Consider the following 23482-nt stretch of genomic DNA (forward strand, 5'->3'; position numbering starts at 1 on the left):
TATTTGTTTTCCCTCTGTCAAACCCTGAGCCAACCCCAGGCTGCCTGGGGAGATATCAGAAAAGGAACATACAGGGCAGATAAGATATGGGAGAAAAACCTATGGAAAGTGGAGATGGCTCCTTCACATGGCGAAGAGGATGAGAAAGGCCGCCATCGGGCCAAAGAGCCCCTTGGCCTCCCAGAGGGCAAAGCCCAGAATGGCATAAGAGAAGAGCTTCGGCTTCAGGGAGGGGTTCAATGATGAGGCTCCCAAACACAGTCCCAATTCTAGCCTCAGAGCCAGCTACCCCTACCAAGGCAGCCCCAGCCCCAATGAACTTGGCTGCTGTGTCAATGTCCCTTGAAATGGCGCTGGGTCGGAAGCTGCGGCTGGGAATAAGTGAGGTCAGGGACGTGGGGCTGCCAAGCTGCTGAGGCTCTCTATGTCAGTGTCTCCTGTGGTTTTAGCACCACTGTGGACAGTGATCCACTCAACAGCCAAGAGGTGCTCCTGCCCAAGAAGGGGGTGGAGGCAAACTTTGCACAGGCATAGGCTTTCAGGGGATGAGGGGCTGTGGAAGGAGAGCTGTTCCCAGTTCAGAGAAGACAGAGAGGGGCAGCGAGGGGGGTTCTTTTTTCCTTAAGTCTTAACACCAAAAGCACGATAAACAGGGAAAAGAAGAGACAATAGCCACAAAATTTGGGGAAGCTGGAAATGAGAAAGGCAAGTGTGAATGGATGTATCCGACTTAAAGCTGAGTCCTGAGCCAGTAATTGGAAAAGCTGCACAGAAATTGTGTTTGCACCCCAGAACCCTCAAAAAGCTTGGTAGTTGGTGAACATCAGGTACCTTTAGTGGGGGAAGCGATGAAACTAAAAACAGGAGGATTGGTTTAAAACTCATATAAGAAACACTTAGACTCTGAGATCCTCTCCTCTGCTACTTCCAGAAAGGCAATAGCCCTTCCCCGCCAGGCAGGAGTTTGGAAGATTCATCTCTAGGGAACCTGACCAGCCTGAGAGAAGAAACTTACATGAACAAGTCCAGTCACATCTCCCTGTACAGAAAGCGTAACTGACAAGTCCTATCTATGTACACAAAGCTTCCAAATAATTGTTTTAATTTTTTTTTTAATTTTTAAAGTTTATTTATTTTGAGAATGAGAGAGCACAAGCGGGGAGGAGCAGAGAGAAAGAGAGAATCCCAAGCAGGCTCCACGCCATCAGCACAGAACCTGATGTGAGGCTCAAACTCCAGAACTGTGAAATCATGACCTGAGCAGGGATCGAGAGTCAGAGGCTTAACTGACTGTACCACCCAGTCGCCCCAAATTTTTTAATTTAAAAAAATGTTTATTTATTTTGAAAGAGAGCACATGTACGTGCGTGTGAGCGGAGAAGGGGCAGAGAGAGAATCCCAAGCAGGCTCCCGTGCTGTCAGCGTGAAGGCCATTTGGGGGGGTGGGGGGCGAGGGTTCAATCCTACGAACCATGAGATCATGACCTGAGCCAAAATCAAGAGTCAGACACTTAACTGACTGAGTCACCCAGGTGCCCCCCCCCACCAAATTATTAATGAGTGTTCCATTCTTACCTATGAGCAAACAACCAAGGATCATCAGACAACTAAGAAGGTTCTGTAACCTGAAAGTCTCACCACTACAAACAGAAAGAAGCTACTTGGAACCAGACACTATACAAAGAGATTATAAACCTGCCCCTCTGAATAAATTGGTGAATGAATATCTTTGAGAGTTAAGAGAAGAGACTGCATCCTTGAAAGAAAGAATGATGTACTATTTTTAAAGTACTCTTAAAATTTTAAATATGATAGCAGAAAGGAACATTTTAATGGAGGAAACTGAAGATAAAATTGAGGCCGCTGCCCCAAAAGTAGAGTTAAAAAATAAATATATATAGTGCTGGAAAATAAGAAAGAAAATCAAGAGTATCAGCCTCAAAACGTATCATCTGAATAATAGACATTGTAGAAGAGAGAACTAAAAAAATGGAGAGGAGAAAGTCATCAAAGAAATAATTCATGCAGGGCGCCTGGGTGGCTCAGTCGGTTAAGCGTCCAACTTCGGCTCAGGTCATGATCTCATGGCTTGTGAATTTGAGCCCCGCATAGGGCTCTGTGCTGACAGCTCAGAGCCTGGAGCCTCTTCAGATTCTGCGTCTTTCTCTCTCTCTCTGCCCCTCCCCCGTCTCTCTCTGTCTCTCAAAAATAAATAGAAACATTAAAAAAAATTTAAGAAATAATTCATGAAAATTTCTGGATTATAAGGGCCCAGTAAGGTATCTAACTCAATGGATAAAAATCAGCCCACACCAAGGCATGTCATTAATGATATTTTAGAACACCGGGGAAGATGCTAAGCTTTCTAGAAAGAAATAGGTCACATATTAAGGACAAGGAATCAGAATGGCAACAATAGAGGCCAGACAATGGAGCAGTGCCTTTAAATCCTTAGAGATTACTTTCAGTTTAGAATTCTATGGCTAGCCAAAATTTCACATGTAAAAATAGAATAAAGATACTTTATACTGTGTCAGATCTTACCAAGTTTGCTTCCCAAGCATCTTTTGAAACCTACTAGAAGAGATATTTTGTTAAAACAAGAAAGTAAACCAACTAGAGAAAGACTGACGTTCTAGCTTAAGAGCCTGGTAAAGAGAGCACTTGCGTGGCTCGGTCAGCTAAGCCACCTACTTCGGCTCAGGTCATAATCTCCAGGTTCTTGAGTTCAAGCCCCGTGTCAGGCTCTGTGCTTATAGCTCAGAGCTTGGAGCTTACTTTGGATTCTGTGTCTCCTTCTCTCTCTGCCCTTACCCCATTTGTGCTTGGTCTCTCTCTCTCTCAAAGATAAACATTTTAAAAAAGCAATAAAAAAATTTTTTTAAAAGAGCCTGGTAAAGAGAACCAGGATGATGAATTGTGGTCCCATAATGTCAACTATTCAGCAGATCCAGAAAGCAAGTGGCTAGAAGACAGAAGCATAGGGATATTCTTTTTTTTTTTTTTTAATGTTTATTTATTTTGAGAGGGAGGGAGAGAGAGACCATGAGCAGGAGAGGGGCAGAGAGAGATAGAATCCCAAGCAGGCTCCACACCGTTAGCACAGAGCCCGATGTGGGGCTCGATCCCATGAACTCTGAGATCGTGACCTGAGCCAAAGTTGGACGCTTAACCCACGGAGCCACCCAAGCGCCCCGCATAGAGATATTCTTTAATTTTTTTTTTAACATTTATTTATTATTGAAAGAGACACAGAGCATGAGCAGGGGAGGGGCTGAGAGATGGAGAGACACAGAATCTGAAGTAGGCTTCAGGCTCTGAGCTGTCAGCACAGAGCCCCACGCGGGACTCGAACTCACAAACTGCAAGATCATGACCCGAGCTGAAGTCGGATGCTCAGCCGACTGAGCCACCCAGGTGCCCCCCGCATAGGGATATTCTTGAAGGAAGCACAAGAGACTGTTAACAGTGGTTACTTTAAAAGTAAAAGTGAGGGCGCCTGGGTGGCGCAGTCGGTTAAGCATCCGACTTCAGCCAAGTCATGATCTCGTGGTCCGTGAGTTCGAGCCCCGCGTCGGGCTCTGGGCTGATGGCTCGGAGCCTGGAGCCTGTTTCCGATTCTGTGTCTCCCTCTCTCTCTGCCCCTCCCCCGTTAATGCTATGTCTCTCTCTGTCCCAAAAATAAATAAAAAACGTTGAAAAAAAAATTAAAAAAAAAAAAAAAAAGTAAAAGTGAGGGGTACCCGGATGGCAGTTGGTTAAGCATCCAACTTGATTTGGACTCAGGTCATAATCTCACGGCTTGAGATTTAAGCCCTGCGTCCAGCTCTGTGCTGACATCACGGAGCCTGCTTGGGATTCTCCCTCTCTCTCTGCCCCTCCCCTCAAAATAAATAAATAAACTTAAAGGAAAGGTCTGTGAATTGGGAGGAATGGGCAAGGAGGACTTGAACCCTCTCTGAGAAGATACACTCCCCGTCTTTATTTTTAGTATTAAGGCTTTCCATAAATGTAGGGCAAAGGAAGGGTTTCTTTTAGACTGGTGGACCACAGCAGCCCTAGTCTTTTTGCAAGAGCCCTTCCGTAAGAATTTTCTCCACTCCGAGACCTTCATTACCAATAATTAATTTCAGACGGAAGGTTCAGTACTCCAGGCTTCCTCTGTCTTTGACCCAGGAGAACAGGCAGTGAATAGTTTGTTTGTTTGCTTGCCAGAGATCTTATCTTGACCCAGAAGAGCTGATAGGATCAGAAAGCCAGAACTGATCTTTCCTCCCCAGTATTCTTTCTCTACAAAATGGGGGCTGTGGTATCTTAGCCCAAGACAAACGTGGGATTAATATATGTCACGAGTGGAGAAAAAAAGAGGTTGCTTGTTTTAATAATGGCTATATTTCATAGCAAGAAAACCGAAATCACTCTGTAGTGTGTTCTAATCCCCATTCTTTCTTTGCTCTTTCTCAATGTATTTGGATTAATCAGTACAGAGCAACCAAGCCAAATGTCCAAACCACCCACTTTCCTATTCCCAGCAAATAAATTAGAGGGAGGCCAGCTGAAATCTGGGCCAAGAACTTAGCTGACTTGTACGTCTGACTTTTGTTCCATGATCTGAAACTCAAACTAAAGCAAAAAGGAAAAATTTTCCAGATACCAGCCTCTTAGTCCTTCACACACGCAAAACTGATAAACAAACCTGTGAACACAGATGCAACGATTTGGAGAATGATCCCTACAGGCACAAACAGATGCTTTCCTACTGCAGTCTTCCTGAAGTCCATGTTCAGCTTTGGGCTCTAAAACTTGAGTGAAATCAGAGGGACTTTTTAGGATCCAGAAGGAAGTGGTGAAAGGCTTAGAAAACAGGACCTTTGAAGAAAGGTTGTAGGAGACAGATTTTGAACTCAGAAAATAATGTGTGATCAAGAAGAAGCTTGCGGGGCGTGGAGGGGGCTCCCTGGCTGGGTCAGTCGGCTGAGCTCCCGACTCTTGGTTTCAGCTCAGGTCACGATCTCCCAGTTTTGTGAGTTTGAATCTTGCATGGGGCTCTGTGCTGGCAGCGCGGAGCCTGCCTGGGATTCTCTCTCTCCTTCTCTCTCTGCCCTTCCCCTGCTCACGCTGTCTCTGTCTCTCTCGAAATAAATAAATAAGCTTTAAAAAAAATAAAGCTTGGGAATAGCAAATAAGGAGAGAACAAAAGGAAGTAGGTAACAATGGTAGAGGACCCTATTTCGTTTACAGGGTAAGAATTAACTTTCTAACTGCAAAAGTTGTTAAACGCAGAAATGAACAGCTAAGGGAATGTTGTAGAATCCAAGTTCCAAAGAGATGAAGAAGCCTGTATCAGTGTCACTTAGTGTATGGACTAGGGTTCTTTATGGAAAGGCATGGCAGATATGCAGATGTTCAACCACGGTCTCTCCCAGCTACCACAAATCTGATGTTCTGAGCAATTGCCAGAAAGATGAAACCGTTCGGCACAAATTTGGTGCTTCTGCTTGGCCACAGCACCTTAAGTGCGGCTCATTTATCAGCAGAGAGGTACATGCTGCTTAGAAGCAAAACCTGATCCCAGGATCCGGAAACCGTATAAGCAGAAAAGCAGTGAGAAACGATAGGTCTAAGGGGTCCTGAAAAAGATAAATCTTTTTCTGGCCCTCGTTACCAGGTATGGAAACATTTAGAAAAGAGAGGGAAAATACTTGGAGAACACGTCCAGAAATGAACAAAGATATGGTTGTTATAAGATTGGAAGATGTTGACAGGGAGAGGAAATTGGTTTGTATAATTAGATTGATCTAAGAATTACCTTGTCTTCACAGTATACCTTTCTGTTAAGGAGATGTAACGTCTTCTTTTGCCAGATAAAGACAGAGTGCTTTCCTTTTATAAAAGAACATCGCCAAAGTATACTTCAAGTTACTGGCAAACCCAGGACTAACCTTCAAGCTTTCTCCTCTTGGCCAGTCTATATAGTGGAATAGAGCCATTTCTCCCATCAATATGAAAAGTTTATTTCTTGCCTTGGCTTCTGTTTTAACTGCTAACCTTTATCTCCTGTCCCGCAGCTGGGATGAGAGCAGCTCCATCAGCAGTGGGCTCAGTGATGCCTCGGACAACCTCAGCTCAGAAGAGTTCAATGCCAGCTCCTCCCTCAACTCCCTCCCAACTACTCCCACTGCTTCTCGCAGGAACTCTACAATAGTGGTACGTGAGCTTACAAACACCCGGGCCACTATGTCGAGATGAACCACAGGGCAGGCGGCAATGCCTGGGTACACGTTTGCACATACACTCACCCAGCCCGTGGGATCTCTTCCCGTGTGCCTTTGGCCAAGTCCTTTTAGAGCTGGCCAAAGGAAACCTGAGGCTACCAAGCAGTCTTAGCTGTGGTCCTAGTAACACCTGTATTAGTGGCCACGCCTACTTGGAGTGATACATCTCTGTTCCGACCAGAGAAGAAAAAGAAGCCCTGAAACACACAGGATGTCTTTTCTCTGGCACACGAGAGGTATAGGTCGAAACCCTGGGTTGACAACACTGTGGAACGAGCAGGGCCACCCAGCAACCAAAATAAATCCCCTCAGCCTCCTTGTTTCCATCCCCAAGACCCTCAGGTCTCACTCTGCTTTTTCTGTTCTCCTCTTCAGCTCCGCACAGACTCAGAGAAGCGCTCGCTGGCAGAAAGCGGGCTGAGCTGGTTCAGTGAATCAGAGGAGAAGGCCCCCAAAAAACTGGAGTACGACAGTGGTAGCCTGAAGATGGAACCTGGGACTTCTAAGTGGCGGAGAGAGCGGCCCGAAAGCTGTGATGATTCATCCAAGGTTGGAGAACTGAAAAAGCCTGTCAGCCTGGGACACCCTGGTTCCCTGAAGAAGGGCAAGACCCCACCGGTGGCTGTCACTTCCCCCATCACTCACACAGCTCAGAGTGCCCTCAAAGTCGCAGGTGAGCCTAGAATAAAGGAAGGGACGAGGGCAAAGTCCTCTTTCTTTGGCTGCTCCTCTTCTTAAGGTCATTAACCCACAGGATGGTAGTAAACATCTACAGAGTGCTTTAACAACAGTCCTGAGAGGTAGGGAAGATAGGTATTACTATTTCCATTTTATGAATATAGAAATAAAAACAAAAAGGGGTGGCAGAGCCCAAACCATACAGCTAATAAGAGGGAGAGGCAGGAGTATGTTATGTTCAGAGACTAGTTTGACCTGCCTGTAGATACTTCCCATTGGTTGTCTTTCTTTCCTCTCCCAAGACTTTTGGCTGGCGTACTTCTTCACAAGGTACTTGCTTGGCCTCCCCGTGAGGTCCCAAGAAAACAAAAAATCAGAATTGCATTGCTCCCAAAGTTGGCCCCTTGGGTAACTTTTCGCCTTAATTGACATTTCCTTCCAGTCTCTACTTACCAGGAGGTGTGGCCATAATCTCGGCTGTTTGTAGCCCCTCCTTTTTGTCCTTCCTTGGCCAGTTGTTAGATGCACTTCTTTCTTAACCTTTGTGGTTGCCTCTGCCATTTTCACCAAATTCCCATGTACATTCCTACTGTAATGGGAGTGGGTCGTTTGGTTTTTTTTTTTTTAAGTTTTATTTATTTTGAGAGAGAGAGCACGCACGCACTGGTGTGAGCAAGCTGGGGAGGGGTAGAGAAAAAGGGAGAAAGAGAAAACCAAGCAGTCTCCACGCTGTCAGCACAGAGCCCAACACGGGGCTTGATCCCATGAACTGGGAGATCACGACCTGAGCCCAAATCAAGAGTCACACACTTAATTGATTGAGCCACCCAGGCGCTCCTACTGTATTTTCTAGAAGCAGAAAATAACAAAAAGCAAAACAAACAAATGAAAAACACCCTGAGGCCGCTCCTACCCAGTCTCCTTCCTCTGGCGAGAAATTTCATCAGCCTACATGGTACCTGCTTACCAGTCTCTAAAATTCTATAGTACTTTGGCAATGTGTCCTTTTCCCATGGAGGGAAAGAAAGGGATTTGCCGGGACATTGCCAAGCTATGGGCCAGTTTCAGCCACTCTCACCTCATTTCCCGCCCTCTTACAGGCAAACCGGAAGGCAAAGCTACGGACAAGGGTAAACTTGCAGTGAAGAACACCGGGCTACAGCGCTCCTCCTCTGACGCCGGCCGGGATCGCCTGAGTGATGCTAAGAAGCCTCCCTCGGGCATTGCTCGCCCCTCCACTTCGGGATCTTTTGGCTACAAGAAGCCTCCTCCTGCCACAGGCACAGCCACTGTCATGCAGACCGGGGGTTCGGCCACTCTCAGTAAAATCCAGAAGTCCTCAGGCATCCCTGTCAAGCCCGTGAATGGACGCAAGACCAGCCTAGATGTGTCCAACAGCGCAGAGCCCGGATTCCTGGCTCCTGGCGCCCGTTCCAACATCCAGTACCGAAGCCTGCCCCGGCCAGCCAAGTCCAGTTCTATGAGCGTGACCGGTGGGCGGGGCGGACCTCGCCCTGTTAGCAGCAGCATTGACCCCAGCCTTCTTAGCACCAAGCAGGGGGGCCTTACACCCTCCAGACTGAAGGAGCCTTCCAAGGTGGCCAGTGGGCGGACCACTCCAGCCCCTGTCAATCAGACCGATAGGGAAAAGGAGAAAGCCAAAGCCAAGGCGGTGGCCTTGGACTCAGACAACATCTCCCTGAAGAGCATTGGCTCCCCAGAGAGTACTCCGAAGAACCAAGCCAGCCACCCCCCAGCCACCAAGTTGGCAGAACTGCCACCAACCCCTCTCAGGTACCCGAACTGGGCAGCTTCTTCCCCGTCCCTCTGCTCTTTCTTTGACACATGCCTGTACTCCTTAGACCAAGTGAGACCTGGCCTACCTACCCACTGTCGCCTCTGGACCTTTGCCTGGCTCTTTCCCCTCCACTCCCCTGTATGCCAAGTTCCTTCTCCCTCTTTCAAAACTCACCTCGTTTATCCTATTCCCTGACCAACCCTTAACCTCGGACGAGTGGGTTTTCTGGGTTTACTTACACGTATCTTTGTATGTAAATCCATCTGTGTGTAAATCTACCTGTGTCTCCCACGTGCATGTGCTGTCCCCCTCATGAAGACTGCCTCTTGCTTCTGTCACTCTGTTATTCTGAAAACTTTATTTAATTTTCGCTTCCCTCAGGGCCACAGCTAAGAGCTTTGTCAAGCCACCCTCCCTAGCCAACCTAGACAAGGTCAACTCCAACAGTCTGGATCTGCCATCGACGAGTGAGGCCCACGCTTCAAAGGTCCCAGATCTGCATCCTACAAGCTCAGCAACCGGGAGCCCTCTCCCTTCTTGCTTCACCCCTAGTCCAGCACCCATTCTCAATATTAACTCAGCCAGCTTCTCCCAGGGCCTGGAGCTAATGAGTGGTTTCAGTGTCCCCAAAGAGACCCGCATGTACCCCAAACTCTCAGGCCTGCACAGGAGCATGGAGTCCCTCCAGATGCCAATGAGCCTGCCCAGTGCCTTCCCCAGCAGTACCCCTGTTCCCACCCCCCCGGCCCCCCCTGCTGCACCCCCAGAGGAAGAGACGGAAGAGCTGACCTGGAGTGGAAGCCCCAGAACTGGGCAATTGGACAGGTAGGTGGATAGAGAGATACAACTGAACCTGGGTCTGTCCCTATGGCTCTGGCTCATGTCGCCATTAGTAACACCATCCTGTATTTGATTGCCGGTCTGTGACTTTGAAAATTTTTTTCACGTACAGTAAGTAATTTCATGTGCTTCACAACACCTCCAGGAGATACGTGGGAGTTTCAAATTACTGTGCTGATAAATTATTATTATTATCACTCTGATAATTGTACACTGGGGACACTAGTGCACAGACATTAAGTGGCTTTTCCAAGATTTCACAAGTAGTTTAACCTGTCATCCAAAGCTTTTGCTTTTTAGGCCAGACTGATGTCTATTATATCACACCTTAATGTGATCTTTTAGGTAGCTAACCACATCCTGATTCCTGAGCAGACATAAACACTTCATATTTCAAGTGAATTTCTCAAGTTGTAAGCACAGAGGAAGACTGCAACTGTCTTATTTTGTTTATAGAGATAAAGGGGTTTGCAGTTTGATGTCCTGTGGAAGGTGTTGCATCCTGTAAACCTGTGGTCCCAAATTCTAGTTTCTAAGATGGACCCACATGCCTCTCTCTCTCTCTCTCTCTTTTTTCTGCACAGCAATCAGCGGGATCGGAACACTCTTCCCAAGAAAGGGCTCAGGTAACCCTTAAATGTGTTTTTCCTTCCCTCTATCTGCGGATCCTGGTCTTTGGGAAAAACTGTAACTTGACCCGTCCTAAGTCCCGGTCATGAATTTAGTGTCCCTTTTAGCCGAGTTCTTTGTGTGTGGTGCCTGTGCGAATGCCTCCTCGCGCCCTACCCAAGCTTAGTATTATGTGTGAGTCAACTTTATAGCCAGAGTTCTTTTTTGGTGACAGAGAGGAAGCAGGTTGGCACATGGGAATCCTACCTACCCTTACCTGTCCCGGCCTGTGCTGTCCCCAGTCCTGACTAAACTTCCTCTCTGTAATTTTCCTCCCCCAAAGTAAACCGGTGGGAGGACAGGCCGCCTCTGGGGTCACTGAGATGGGGAAGAGCAGGACACCCCGGTCCTCCACCAATTCTGCAGCCCTGAGTTCTTCAGCTAGGTGACTCCTGCTCTGTGGAAGTCCACGTATGGAGTCGTAAAGCTCTGTCCTGAGCTCCCGGGAAGAGGCTGTCACGCCCCCTCCATCATTTCAGTCCCCACCTCAGGATGTCACCTCGTCTCTTGTTCCCTCACTCCTTAGGCAGTTCTGTCTGCCCCCTCTTTCCCTTGTCCTGCGTCCAGAACCTCCACACCAACCAAACCTCTGACATCACTTTGTGGTTGCCGGGGCTGAGTTCTTCTGCTCTGTCCTGCAGGTACCAGCTTCAGTCCCAGGAGGAGACCAAGGAGAGGCGACACTCCCATACCATTGGTGGGCTGCCCGAAGCCGACGACCAGTCAGAGCTGCCTTCCCCCCCTGCACTCTCCATGTCCTTGAGTGCAAAGGGCCAGCTTACCAACATAGGTCAGTGTTTCCGGTCACTCACTGTGGCATGGGATGAAGCAGGGGTCACCCTGCAGTGTGAGGCAAGGCAGCTGGACTTTAGGGTTCGTCTCGTATTTAACTCCCACCGCACTGGGTGGCTTCGTGGTGCCTCAGTTTATCCGTCCAAAATCAGATTGAAGGCAAAGTGCTCCAAGATCCTTAAACTGAAAAGTTGCCCCTGGGCACAAGCTGTAAGGGTCCTTGTAGCATCAGAGAGTCTGAATGATGGCGTGGAAAAGCCACAGACCGAGGCCCGGAGATCAAACTAGTGCAAGAAGCAGGCAGTCGTTGCCAGAAAGGAGCTGCCACACTCGGGGCTGCGATACTAAAATGCCGGGCTGGTGGAGAAGAAGGAAGGGACAGTTGTTGATTGCAAACGATGGAATCTGCCTCCAAACTCAGAAAAGTGCAGGCTCCCCGGCTGCTGTGGCTGATCCAGGACCATCCTAGCCCTGAAGGCAGAGCTGGTGGAGACACGTCCTGGCTACACCCTTTCTAAAGCCTAAGGAGAAAGGAAAGCTAGGAAAGAAGGAAGAGACGGCTGATTCAGAGGCAGGGAGGCAAAGAAGCTTCAGGTGGAGGCCTGGCCACGGCACAGGAGCTCACCAGCCCTGGCTCTGGGAAGCAGCATGCCGTGATTGGCTCAATGGGAACCCCTTTAGAATGAGCCCAGGACAGGCTTGTCGTTTGCTGTGTCTTTCTAAATCCACCTCCTGTCTCAGCTGAGTGAAGGAAAGCAGTAAGGGAAAATGAGGACCTGGAACATGCCTGTGGGATGGCTGCGGGCAATTTGAGGAAAAACTAGGAATTAAGATCATTTCGCCTACAGGAGGGAATGATTTCTAAGGCAGGGTCATCTGGTTACCGAAGGGCCATTAAATGGAGGACGGGGCCAGCTTGTTCTCCATCTCCACTGAGGACCAAAGAAGAGGAAATGCGTTAGTGCTGCAGGATGAAGGGGCTGGGCTAAACCGTGATCGCCTTAACGTATTCGAGAGGGCCGAGAGAGGTGCGAAATCTTCCGCACAGGTCTTTATGGAGAGACTAGACATCCACCTGCCTGTGTGGAGGCAAAAGAGTAGCCAAGGGGAGGTGCCTGTGGGAGTGAACCCTGGGAGGCTGTAACCCCAACACGGGAGGGACAGAGGGGAGCAGGTCCTGCAATCGGCAGGGATTCAGCGGAGCCCAGCTTCAAAGCAGATTCTAGGAGACTTTACCTGAGCTCCATCCATCTGACCTTCCAGCCGGATGCTGGGCAGAGAGGGCTGTGTTTCTCGCTGCGTCAGAACCGACCAGTGGCCTGGGACGATGCGGCTCGTGGGGAGAGTCTCGCTCCCTCCCATAATGCCGAGCCCATCGGAGCCCATGGCCTGGCCCCCTTCTCTAGCTGCCTCTTTGTCATCATTCAGATCTGAGTCTTGGCCCGAATTCTTAGTCCTCCCAAGCTGCCAGGTGTATTTTACGGAACCACGACATCCCATTTTCATCGGCACTTTCAAGTGATGTGAAGGTTTCAGAAAAGCGACAGTTCCCGGGCAGGGCTGAGGGAAGGTCTTTAAAATAGGAAACGCTGTTCTCCCTTTATTCCCGACAGCAGGGTCCTTCTCCGTTAGGGCTCGATCTCCCCAGGAGAGACCCCACCCCTAACCCCCAGCTGCCTGCACACTCCCACTGCCCCACCTCGCCCTTCCTCTCCTGCCCTCTCACCATTTGCCTCCCATGCTCCTGGTGCTCCATTTCCCAAGGGACCCAGAGAGCTGATGACCCTGCCTCTTCTCCTGCCCTCCCCCTCCCTCCCCTGTCCCCCTCCCCTCTGTCCTTCCAGTGAGTCCCACTGCGGCCACCACGCCAAGAATCACCCGCTCCAACAGCATCCCCACCCACGAGGCGGCCTTCGAGCTGTACAGCGGCTCCCAAATGGGGAGCACCCTGTCCCTGGCCGAGAGACCCAAGGGGATGATTCGGTCAGGATCCTTCCGAGACCCCACGGACGACGGTGAGACTTCATGCCAGCGCGGTTCACGCTCATTCCAGCTCTGCTGGGCCCCCTCACCTGCCACCACCTCCACTACCACCACCACACACACGTACATGATTCACAGAACATCGAGTTCGGGCCATTTCAGTTCTTTCTTCCCATCCCTTTGAAGGGTCTGGGGGCCCAGAAACCTTGGGTGGCACCGTCTGGCGCTGGGGCTTTGGGATGGAGCATTTGCCATTGGGGCTGGGGGCGGGAAATGGAGCGTGGAAGGGTTACATGGTACCCCTCGGAGCGCTCGGAAAACTGCAGCTCCTACCCTCCTCGTTCCCCCAGTGGTCTTTCTCCCCCACAGTCTCTCAGAGTATGTGACAAGATCAAGGGGCATAATGGTAGCTCTTAAATCCTGAGGAAGAACTCGGCATCTCATTCCTCTTTGAAGAATGTTCCATGGGGTGCCTGGGTGGCTCAGTCGGTTGAGCGTCCGACTCTTCATCTCAGCTCAGGTCTTGATCTCAGGGTCGTGAGTTCAAGCCCCGCGTTGGGCTCTGCGCTGGGCGGGCGTGAAGTCTACTTAAAAAAAAAAAAAAAACAGTTCCAAAGTTTAGCTTCAAGGAGGGCCCTGTGGTTGTTTGTGATGATCTGGGTGTGCATGGTCAGAGCCTGGAAGATGGGGCTTTACCAGAGAGCAGACTTCCGGTTGTTATTTGCAGGACGCTCAGCCTGGAGGCATCCTTGCAGAAGCTGCTGTAGTTGTGTCAGTAGGGCTATTGAATCATCAGAACGAGTATTTTATACTTCAGTACGGTTTTCATCTGAACGGTCCGGTCTCCAGAGCTGAGAAGATAAGATGACGCCTATCCACGAATATCTCCTTTCCCTCTCCCTGAACCCTCGTGCCCCTCGGAGCAGGTTGAGCAAGGGCCCGCTATCCCCAGGCTGCCAGAAAAATGTAGCCCGAGGGAGGAGGCTAGCTCTGCTCAGGACCTCGCCTCCTCAGCAGACACCTGCTTGCTCTGGGCTGTTGTCATAACCAACCTGTTTGCTCCAGATGCCCTCCAGAGTCAGAATCCAAACTCCTGCCTTAGGGCTCTGCCCTGAAACCCCTTATCCCTGGAGCCCTCTGTTAACTCTGTGTTCTGCTTCTCTTTCAGTTCACGGCTCAGTGCTGTCCCTGGCCTCCAGTGCCTCCTCCACTTACTCCTCAGTAAGAGCGTTACTTCTCTTCCTCCCTCATCCCCTGTCTCCTACCATTGCTCTGCTCCCTAGGACCTGTGTTGGGTGGGTAACTAGTCGAGGAGGGGGGCGGGGGGGCAGGGCACTGCTACCTATTCATTATGCCTTATGGATCTGGGGTGGGTCGGGGGAGGCGCCTGGAGCTCGGAGTGCTTGGTTGTGCATCGGTTCCTCAGTGGTCCCTATGGCCTCACCACCAATTCCTGAGCAACTCTGGTGCCTTTTGTTCCCCTCCTTTGAAAAATCGATAGTCCCCTTATGATAGAGCCCATTCTGTGCCAGGGTTAAGTGAGAAGCATCCGTGGCAAGGTGGGAGGGGTAGGTTTATAGGACTCCAGGATCCTCATAGCCTACAGAATTTACCAGATGTTTACTGGGGGGGATTGGGCACACTGCATTTTGCTGTGAGGTGTAACTCGGGCCTTACATTTATTTTGTCCCTAATTCTTCACTCCTTCAAGTTAGTGGCAGTAAGGATTAGCCTTCAGATCAACCTGAGTTTCATTTCCTAGCCTTCTTGGCAATGACAAAGTTGGCTAGAGATGAGCTCCAGAGAAATCTTTTATGTGAACCCAAGTATAGGGTCTCAGCTCACCTCGTGAGGGGCCAGGGCCAAGAAACGGAGTTTCAGCCTCTTCGTACCTCTGAGTCACGCTTCTTCAAGTTCTCTGCCCTGCCACTGGGGCCTGGCTTCTTCACCTCCATAGTAACCACCTCCTTCTCTCTTTCTCTCCTTCTGTGCTCCTTCTTCAGGCTGAAGAAAGGATGCAATCTGAGGTAGGGTGCAAAGCCTTTGTCTCGGCTTGTTAACACCTCTGCACCCCATTTTGCTTCCAGATCTCCGACTTCTTCTGCCACCATAAGTTTGTATTTCTCTCCCTTTCACAGCAAATCCGGAAGCTTCGTAGGGAACTGGAATCGTCCCAGGAAAAAGTGGCCACCCTGACATCTCAACTCTCTGCCAATGTGAGTGCCATAAAGTAGGGGAAGACCCAGGCTGTTAGTTTGGCTGTAAGTCAGATAAGTTCAGCCAAAGGAGGGGAATTCTCTCATAAGGTATCCCCTGGGCTTAGATTCCAAGGGAGTGGGTCCCGTTCATAGCTGTACAACAGAGGATTTGGTGACTGGCCTTCCCTTCCTCAGAGTCTCAATTTTATAAAGAACTGTTTTTCCCCCACTGTAATGAATAGGTATGGATATGTTCGTGCCCAGTGGTCTTTGAACTCCCTAGAGACAGAAAGGATTATCAGTGGTTCTGCATGGAGGTGGGAACAACCTTGCCATTGGCCATGGACAGAAATAGTTATGTATTATAGAACCCTTGGTACTCTTTTGTTGCTGCCCTGGGGTATGTTCGTGTTTTTGTTCACACTGCATAACCGGGCGGGCACAGAACTGGCTGTTAGCATTCTGTCTGGGTGAGCATGGCACCACTTAGAAACACAGTTCTCGTTCTAGTCTGGCTGCTGCGCTCGCAACTGCCTTTTCTTAGCAGTCTCCTTGGGCAGGTGGCACAAATGACCTGAGCTCTAGGTTGGGAGCCAGGATTCTTTGTCTCTGCCCTCAGCGTGCCCTCCGTCCATCCAAGAAGAATGAGTTTCTTTCTTTCTTTAGGCCTTGGTTTTTCTACCCTGTGAGATGGGGGGAAATGAAGCCACCTCCTCTCCCTAGGCTGTGGTAGTTTCTCCCCTGTGACCAAGTTGCAAACAGAGAACATAAGAGCCATTTTCCCCCAAAGCTGTAAACAACAGCTGAGCCGGATTTGCAGGAGCTTTCCAAGTGTTCACACAAAAGTAACCATGTCTGCAATTTCCGCAGTAGTTTCTGGGGTTTTTTTCTTGTCCCTTCCTCTCTGGGGAACCCAGCTGTCAGGCCTGAGGTCTTCCTTGGGATCAGGTAGAAGACTCTCTACCAAGATTTTGCATGTTTCCATCCCGTTTCAGCAGCCGATCCCTCACCACGCTCATTATTCTCTTTATCCTCTTTTCCCAAACCTTCAGCTAATAAGTTGTGCCCTCGCTAGTTTGTTTGAAGCCCATATCAAGCACCGTTTTCCACTCTTGGAGACCCATAAGAATTACAATTCAAGCAAGAACCGTCGCTTCCTTCCCATGTGCCCCACCCACCATGGCCAGTGGCCTGGGTCACGTCCTGCACACCCCAGGAAATTCACATCTGGGAGATGCTGGGGGAAGAGACGCCAGGGAGGCAGAGAACATTAGTGTGTCTGATTCATTTACACTGAATCTGTCAGCCATCATGCTGTCAAGGCTGGGTGAAAGCCAAGAAAATGAATTTAGAAGGTGATTTTTCTTCGAACAGGAAGTTCCCTTTGGCTAAGAGAGAACAAATAGCCAGACGTGACGGGTTCTGAATTTGAGACGCAGATTTCTGTTGAGGGTCGGAATCCCGTCCTCAAGCAGGAGACAGTGATGCCAGGACTCTGCAGGATCCCTTGATTCCTGATCGAGCTTTTGTTGTGTTCCATGTAACTTCCCAGCAGCCCACGCTGAGGACACACCCTAGACAGGGAAGGGCTGCAAGGCACTTCTATTTCTCCCAAGTGCCCGCCTCTCTCTGGCACCACTGCTTACCCTTCAGGTCTTATAGGCACCCTGGTGAGGTTGAGGGTTAGGGAAGGTCCAGAGGAGGGAGAAGTTGTGTAGGAGACGAGAGGAAAGCCCATCCAGAGCAAAGGGCCCAATGCGCCAAGACAGCACACAGGAAGCTGACAGTTCCTGGGGTTTCCCACGAGTAGATGTCTGGGGACTCCAAGCAGTCTGTTCACAGGGATGTGGAGAAGTGAGTAAGAGGCAACCTGAGGCCACGAAAACAGGAGGCACCGCTGTTTGGTACAGTAGGTGAAAGTCAACGGCTCAGGGTCGTGACATAGGTCTGCCACGGAACCCAGGCCTAGATAGATTCAGGGTACATGCGTGTGAAAGAGGCAGGTCACACAGGCCCAAAGGGATTGCCTCCAGCCACTGTCAAATGAAAGAAGCCTCCAGGCATGTTTCAAGGGCAATACGTATAAACTAGAGTTGGCCCAACAGGGGGAGAGAATCATTGGCTCACAGGTAGTGACAGGTGTCACAGACATACATCCTAGAGCTTTGGATGAAGGACTTGCCCAAAATATGCCTGTCACTTCTGGCTAGGGTCGCTGACTTGGTCAGATATCCTCCAGTGATGGCTGTTCCTCCATTCCTAGCCCCCTGCTTCATTTCCTGCACCTTTCTCAAAGGCTGGAGGGCTAGCTCCTGCTCCTAGTGGCCTTAGCTCCACCCTCCCCAGCCAGCCTCCTCCTCATGAAATCCACCTGACATCTAGTGGCCAAACTGTGGAATACCCCTGAAGTTTCCTGAGCTCCTCCTCTCCAGCCCTGCAAAGACAGCCCGAAGAAACCAGGAACTAGGAGACGCAGGATGGAGTTAAGAACAGACGGCACTTGAGAGCAGAGGTGGAAGGAAGCACCAGTTTATGCTGGGAGGTGATTTAGACCCATGGGGGCCAGTCCGCCAGACAACGGAAGAGTTAAACCAAGATAATAGGAATGTCCCAGAAGAGCGAGGGACAGTCCCACCTCTGGTGATGATAGGTACCAGGACCCAAGTCTCCTAGAGCCTCCAAAAACCTGCCCTACCCTAATGCTCTCTGTGCCACGTCATCATTCAGGAAGCTGGTCCCCACCAGGAAATCTCTTCAGGCCAGAAAGGTGTTTGAATTCCACCTTGTCTGCTCAGGGAAATCGATGTTTAAAAATCACCAAAAAGTTTGTCAGCAATGGTCAGTACTGAGACACAGAATATCAGCTCAAACTACTTCCCATAATAGGCTTTTCTTTTCCCAAGCCTCAGGCAACGTAGGAACCTCCTGACATGTTTATTTCAGGCTAATCTAGTGGCAGCTTTCGAGCAGAGCCTAGTGAATATGACATCCCGTCTCCGACACCTGGCAGAGACAGCAGAGGAGAAGGTAAGGGAGCTGGGAGTTCTCCTGGCATACAGGCTAAGGCTAACCTCACCCCCTCTCTCCTGAGCACCAGGTTCTCCCTCCCTTCCCGTCACCCTGAGTTCTCACCGCGCCCCTCAGCACAACTGCCCCCGTCCCCTGCCTTCTCTATCAAGTCTGGTGGAATTCCAGTGCCTCGCCTGTTGCCTGGCGCACAGTAGGCGCTCCTAATCCCAACGAATGACACTATTGTCATATCTCTCCTAGGACACCGAGCTGCTGGATTTACGAGAAACCATAGACTTTCTGAAGAAAAAGAACTCTGAAGCACAGGCAGTCATTCAGGGAGCCCTCAATGCCTCAGAAACCACACCCAAAGGTAAGACATCCAACCTCAGGTTGAAGGAGAACAGGAATGGGGTTATTGGAAATTTTTACCTATGCCTATAATATGCTGGGTCCCATATCAAGTTTTTAGAAGGTGCGGGCCCTTTGATGCCTTTCAGTGTGATGCTCTGGACTGGTCAGAGCCAGGGGCATGATCCTCCCATCCCTGGGGATGAGGGAGAGTTGAGCAGACCTGCAATCCCCGTGGGTCTTCCCCCGAACCTTTAGGACAGAGCCCAAGAGCCGTCAAAGACAATCATTAAAAGAGCACTTTATTCTTAAGAAACCAAAGGTAAATCCAGGGGCACCTGGGTGGCTCAGTCAGTTGAGCGTCTGACTTCGGCTCAGGTCATGATCTCACAGTTCGTGAGTTCAAGCTCCACATCGGGCTTGTTGCTGTCAGCACGGAGCCCACTCTGGATCCTCCCTCTCCCTGTCTGCCTCCCTCTCCCCTGCTTGCGCTCTCTCAAAAATAAACAAAACATTAAAAAAAAAAACCAGAAAAGAAACTAAAAGTAATCTTACCATATGATCCAGCAGTCACACTCCTTGGTATTTACCCAGAGGAGCTGAAATTTTATGTCTTCACAAAAGCCTGAATGTTTATAGCAGCTTTATTCATAATTGCCAAGACTCGGAAGCAACTGAGATGTCCTTCAGTAGGTGAACGGATGAATGAACTGTGCTGTAACCAGTCAATGAAACATTACTCAGCATTAAAAAGAAATGAGCTATCAAGCTATGAAAAGATACGGAGCAGTGTCAAACGCACGTTACTAAGCGGAAAAAGCCGATGAGAAAAGGCTGCGTGCTGTATGACTCCAACTCTGTGACATTCTGGAAAAGACAAGGCTATGGAGACTGTGAAAAGATCAGTGATTGCTCAGGGGGCAGGCAGAGGTGAATAAGCGGAGCACAGAGGATTTTTAGGGCAGCAAAAGTACTCTGGATGATACTGTAACGGGGACTACCTGTGAATGTATTTGTTCAAACCCGTAGAATGTATAACCTCAAGAGTGAACCCTCATGTCAGCTGTGGACTCTGCTGATAATGATGTGTCTGTGCAGACTCAGCAGTTGTAACAAATGCATCCGTCTGGTGGTGGAGGCTGAGAGTGGGGGAGGCTACGCATGTGTGGGGCATGGGGTGATATGGAAAAGCCCTGCCCCTTCCTTTCAATTTTGCTGTGAACCTAAAACTGCTCTACAAAATGAAGCCCCCAAAATTAGCACTTTAATAAGGGAAGGGAAGCAACAATAATATAAAAGCAAGGAGGGGGACAAAACATAAGAGACTCTTAAATATAGAGAACAAACTGAGGGTTACTGGAGGGGTTTGGGTTGGGGGGTGTGGGCTGAATGGGCAAGGGGCATTAAGGAGGACACTTGTTGGGATGAGCACTGGGTGTTATATGTAGGGGATGAATCACTGGAATCTACTCCTGAAATCATTATTATACTATATGCTAACTAACTTGGATGTAAATTTTAAAAAATAAATTTAAAAAAGTTAGCACTTTACCTTTTTATATACACACACATATATATTCTTATTTGATCCTCCTTTCTGTTCTCCAAGGGTGATGCAGTCTACTCTTCAAATGAGACAAAGATCACATGGGTTACATGGGGCTCAAATGACAAGTTAGCCTTGGCATTTAACAACCAAACAGTCAAGTTTGCTAGAGAAAGTCAAGATGAGTAGTGGTCTGATGCCCCCAAATCCTGCAATCTCTGACTCCAGGCAGGCTTCCAGGGTACTTGGATGGTCCTCTAACTTGCCTGCAGCCTGTTTTCCTTTTTAGTCCACTATCAGTGGTCCCCAACTTCTTTTTTTTAATGTTTATTTATTTTTATTGTGAGAGAGACAGAAAGAACATGAGTGAGAGAGAGGGAGAGAGAGAATCCCAAGCAGGCCCCATGCTGTCAGCACAGAGCCCGATGTGGGGCTCGATCTCATAAATCTGAGATCATGACCTGAACTGAAATCAAGAGTAAGACACTCAACGGACTGAGACACCCAGGCGCTCCAGTGATCCCCAACTTCTATCAGTGTTCTCCAGCCCCTTATTCCACCATTGACCTGCCTCACTCTGAACATAGACTCTGCCTCCTCCTTAATCAAGAAAATAAAACATTTTCAAGTAAGAACTCCATGGACTCTTCCCCCACTCCATCAGTTTATATTCATCTAATCCTTACTTATTTTTCTCCCATTTCCTTAGAAGGGGCTGCCCTTTCTGGCCAAGAGGGATCCCTTATCTAATGCTTGGGGATGCTCCCCCTAGCATTGATGTCCCCAGAACACATACACATACTTTTCTACATCTTTGACCTCTTATTCCCCATTCACTCCTTCCTCTCTGCTTATAATGCGGCTGAAGGCTCATTTATCTTTAGAGAAGAAAAAAGATGTATCTACCTACATCCCTTCTAATTATAATCTTCACTCCTTCCTTCACCAACTTACCCTCCACTCCCTTTTCTCACCTAACCCTACTCTAATTTGCTTCCATTACTATCATCCTACCGAAACTGCTTTCACTAAAATCACCAGGGACCCCCATTTTTCAAACTTTAATAATTTTTGGTACTTATTTTACTTGACTTCTGTAAAATAGACATAGTACCTAACCAGAAGTTTGTTGTATCAAATCAGAAGAGCTCACCATGGTGTGAGGCATATAGTAGGTGCTCAAAAAAAAAAAAAAAAAAACCCTTTCACACACACACACACACACACAGAGGCAATACACCAAGGTTTCTAAGATCTAGCCCTGTTAGGCCTCCTTTTTTTCATTACCTTCAAAATATAAATATAATCAGATTTTTAAAACGTTTTTATTTTGAAATAATCACACACTCACCTGTAATTACAAAGAAATGGACAGCCAGTCTCCTCCAATGTTAACATCTTGCCTACTGTAGAACAATGCCAGCAGATTTGTTTTTTCATAGCACTTACTATGATACCCTGTTGAAAGAGGAAGTGGAGGGTTAGATCGGAGATAGGGAGCTAGTTGAGTAGATGTTTGCAGCTGTCCTTCTAGAAACAAGAGCTGTTCAGTGAAGATGTGGGTAGTTTCTGGTTTATTTTCTCACTCTCTCCATGACCAGAAATGCATAATAATTTTTAAAAATCTGATTATATTTTGCCCTTGCTTCAAAATCTCTGTTGTTCTTGCTCATTACCTATGGCACAAAGGCAAATATCCTTAAAAAGGCATTCAGGGCTCTCCCTGACCTGGCCTGAACCTGACCTCCACCCCCACCTCTTGCTGTGCTCCCTGTGCTGCTTCCCATTCCAGTCTGCCTGAGGTTCCACAAAACAAAGCCAGAGCCCTGCACAGGGCCTCTGCATGTACTTTTTCTTTGGCCCTAAGTAGTTTTCCCAGTGTTCCTGTCTGAAAAACTTCTGTTCTTTCAAGACTCAAACATTTCCTCCTTGGTTAACTTTTTCCTTCCCTGTGGTGGAAATGTGGGTCATTTTTTATGCCATTCCAAACCTTCTCAGGGAGCTAAAAGGATTTTCTACCCATCAGATAAGAAAACGAAAGCTCATTTAGGTTAAATGCAGGACAGTGGCTAGTTATGCTTGGCCTTGGAGCACCAGGCAGGCAAGTATTACAGGGGAAAAATCATGAAAAATGGTACGTTGAGGGGTGCCTCGCTGGCTCAGTCTGTGCGCATGCGGCTCTTGATCTTGGGGTGATGAGTTCGAGCCCCACATTGGGGGTAGGGTTTCCTTAAAAAAAAAGCAGTAGGTTGATGTCTCCATCAAAGTATTGAGAGCAAGCTTTCATTAGGCCTTCTCAGACCTAATCAGGCTGAGTTCATTAGTCTGTGTACTGCTTTTTATCCTACTAGACTGGAAGCGTCTTGAGGAGAAGAAGCATTTCTTAACTTACATTCTTACTTTTTTTTTTTACCTTTAGCATTTTTTTTTTTTTTTTTTTTTTTTAGTATATGTGCTGCCGAAGCGAGCACACCTTTAGCATGTTTTTAACGTTGAAACATGATTGGCACTCCATAAATGCTCGTTGACAGAAATTATCCAGAAAATGAAAAATGTGGCTGTAGGAGTTGGTTGGTACCCTTCTCGTCTACGTTTGGCAGCTAGACTTGCCTTAAGTCTCATGTCTTCTTTAAATCTACCCTGTGTGTGCTTCCCATTTGTTCGTGGCCCCTAGAACTCCGGATCAAGAGGCAGAACTCCTCAGATAGCATCTCGAGCCTCAACAGCATCACCAGCCATTCCAGCATTGGCAGTGGCAAGGACGCTGATGCAAAAAAGAAGAAGAAAAAGAGCTGGGTAGGTATAGGTTGGGGGCGAGAACTGTGAGGAGCCATGGTGGGCCACCTCCACCTCAGCATAGGGATTGGCTCCTTCCAGAACCAACCAAGATATGGTCCCTTGGGGTTAACACAAAGCCCCAGGTATCTGCTCATAGCAAAGTCTGCTAAACTCTCCTTTGATCCCAGTCATACCCCACTTGTACCAAGGCCATCCCTCTAGCCCTTAGGCAACCCACTTGCCTTGGGTTCTCCATGCCTTCGATTAGATCCAATGTAATTTGGCAACGGAAAGAAATCTCTAGCAGGGAACGTCCTATCAATCCCCTCGCCCATTTCCTTCTCTACTACGGAGAGAAGATTTTCTGAACAAAGCCATTCATGCCCGATGCTCCTGGAAGCCATTTCTTCACTTTTTTTGGAGAAGTATTTATGGAACTTTCCATAATACTTCAAAAGGAATCTTTATATTATTGTTGACTAGTCCAGACATAGTTCCCCCCACCGACTCCCCCAGCTGGCTCCTGATAGCCCTAGACTGACTTCGGATGACCTTTCTGCAATTC

At 48.5% G+C, this 23482-nt stretch overlaps 1 protein-coding gene and 1 pseudogene across 5 annotated transcripts in view; one reads left to right on the forward strand and one right to left on the reverse strand.

Annotated features, from left to right (window-relative positions):
• The window catches only part of NAV1 (neuron navigator 1), a 244512-nt gene that overhangs the window by 206746 nt on the left and 14284 nt on the right, over nt 1-23482 (forward strand). For 2 of the 5 annotated variants that reach the window (XM_042925777.1, XM_042925778.1), the window contains exons 7-18: nt 6069-6207; nt 6651-6948; nt 8054-8747; nt 9133-9576; nt 10176-10217; nt 10902-11050; nt 12897-13067; nt 14204-14256; nt 15174-15251; nt 18177-18260; nt 18504-18615; nt 22814-22935. In XM_042925777.1, the coding sequence (XP_042781711.1) occupies nt 6069-6207; nt 6651-6948; nt 8054-8747; nt 9133-9576; nt 10176-10217; nt 10902-11050; nt 12897-13067; nt 14204-14256; nt 15174-15251; nt 18177-18260; nt 18504-18615; nt 22814-22935 (2386 nt within the window). Of the gene's footprint in view, nt 1-6068; nt 6208-6650; nt 6949-8053; nt 8748-9132; nt 9577-10175; nt 10218-10901; nt 11051-12896; nt 13068-14203; nt 14257-15038; nt 15063-15173; nt 15252-18176; nt 18261-18503; nt 18616-22813; nt 22936-23482 lie in introns of all 5 variants that reach the window. The other 3 variants (XM_042925779.1, XM_042925780.1, XM_042925776.1) reach the window with 2 other exon arrangements.
• On the reverse strand, nt 31-593 carry LOC122212099 (annotated as a pseudogene).

This window comes from Panthera leo, chromosome F3, assembly GCF_018350215.1.
Source record: "Panthera leo isolate Ple1 chromosome F3, P.leo_Ple1_pat1.1, whole genome shotgun sequence".
In the NCBI taxonomy this organism is placed as follows: Eukaryota; Metazoa; Chordata; class Mammalia; order Carnivora; family Felidae; genus Panthera; species Panthera leo.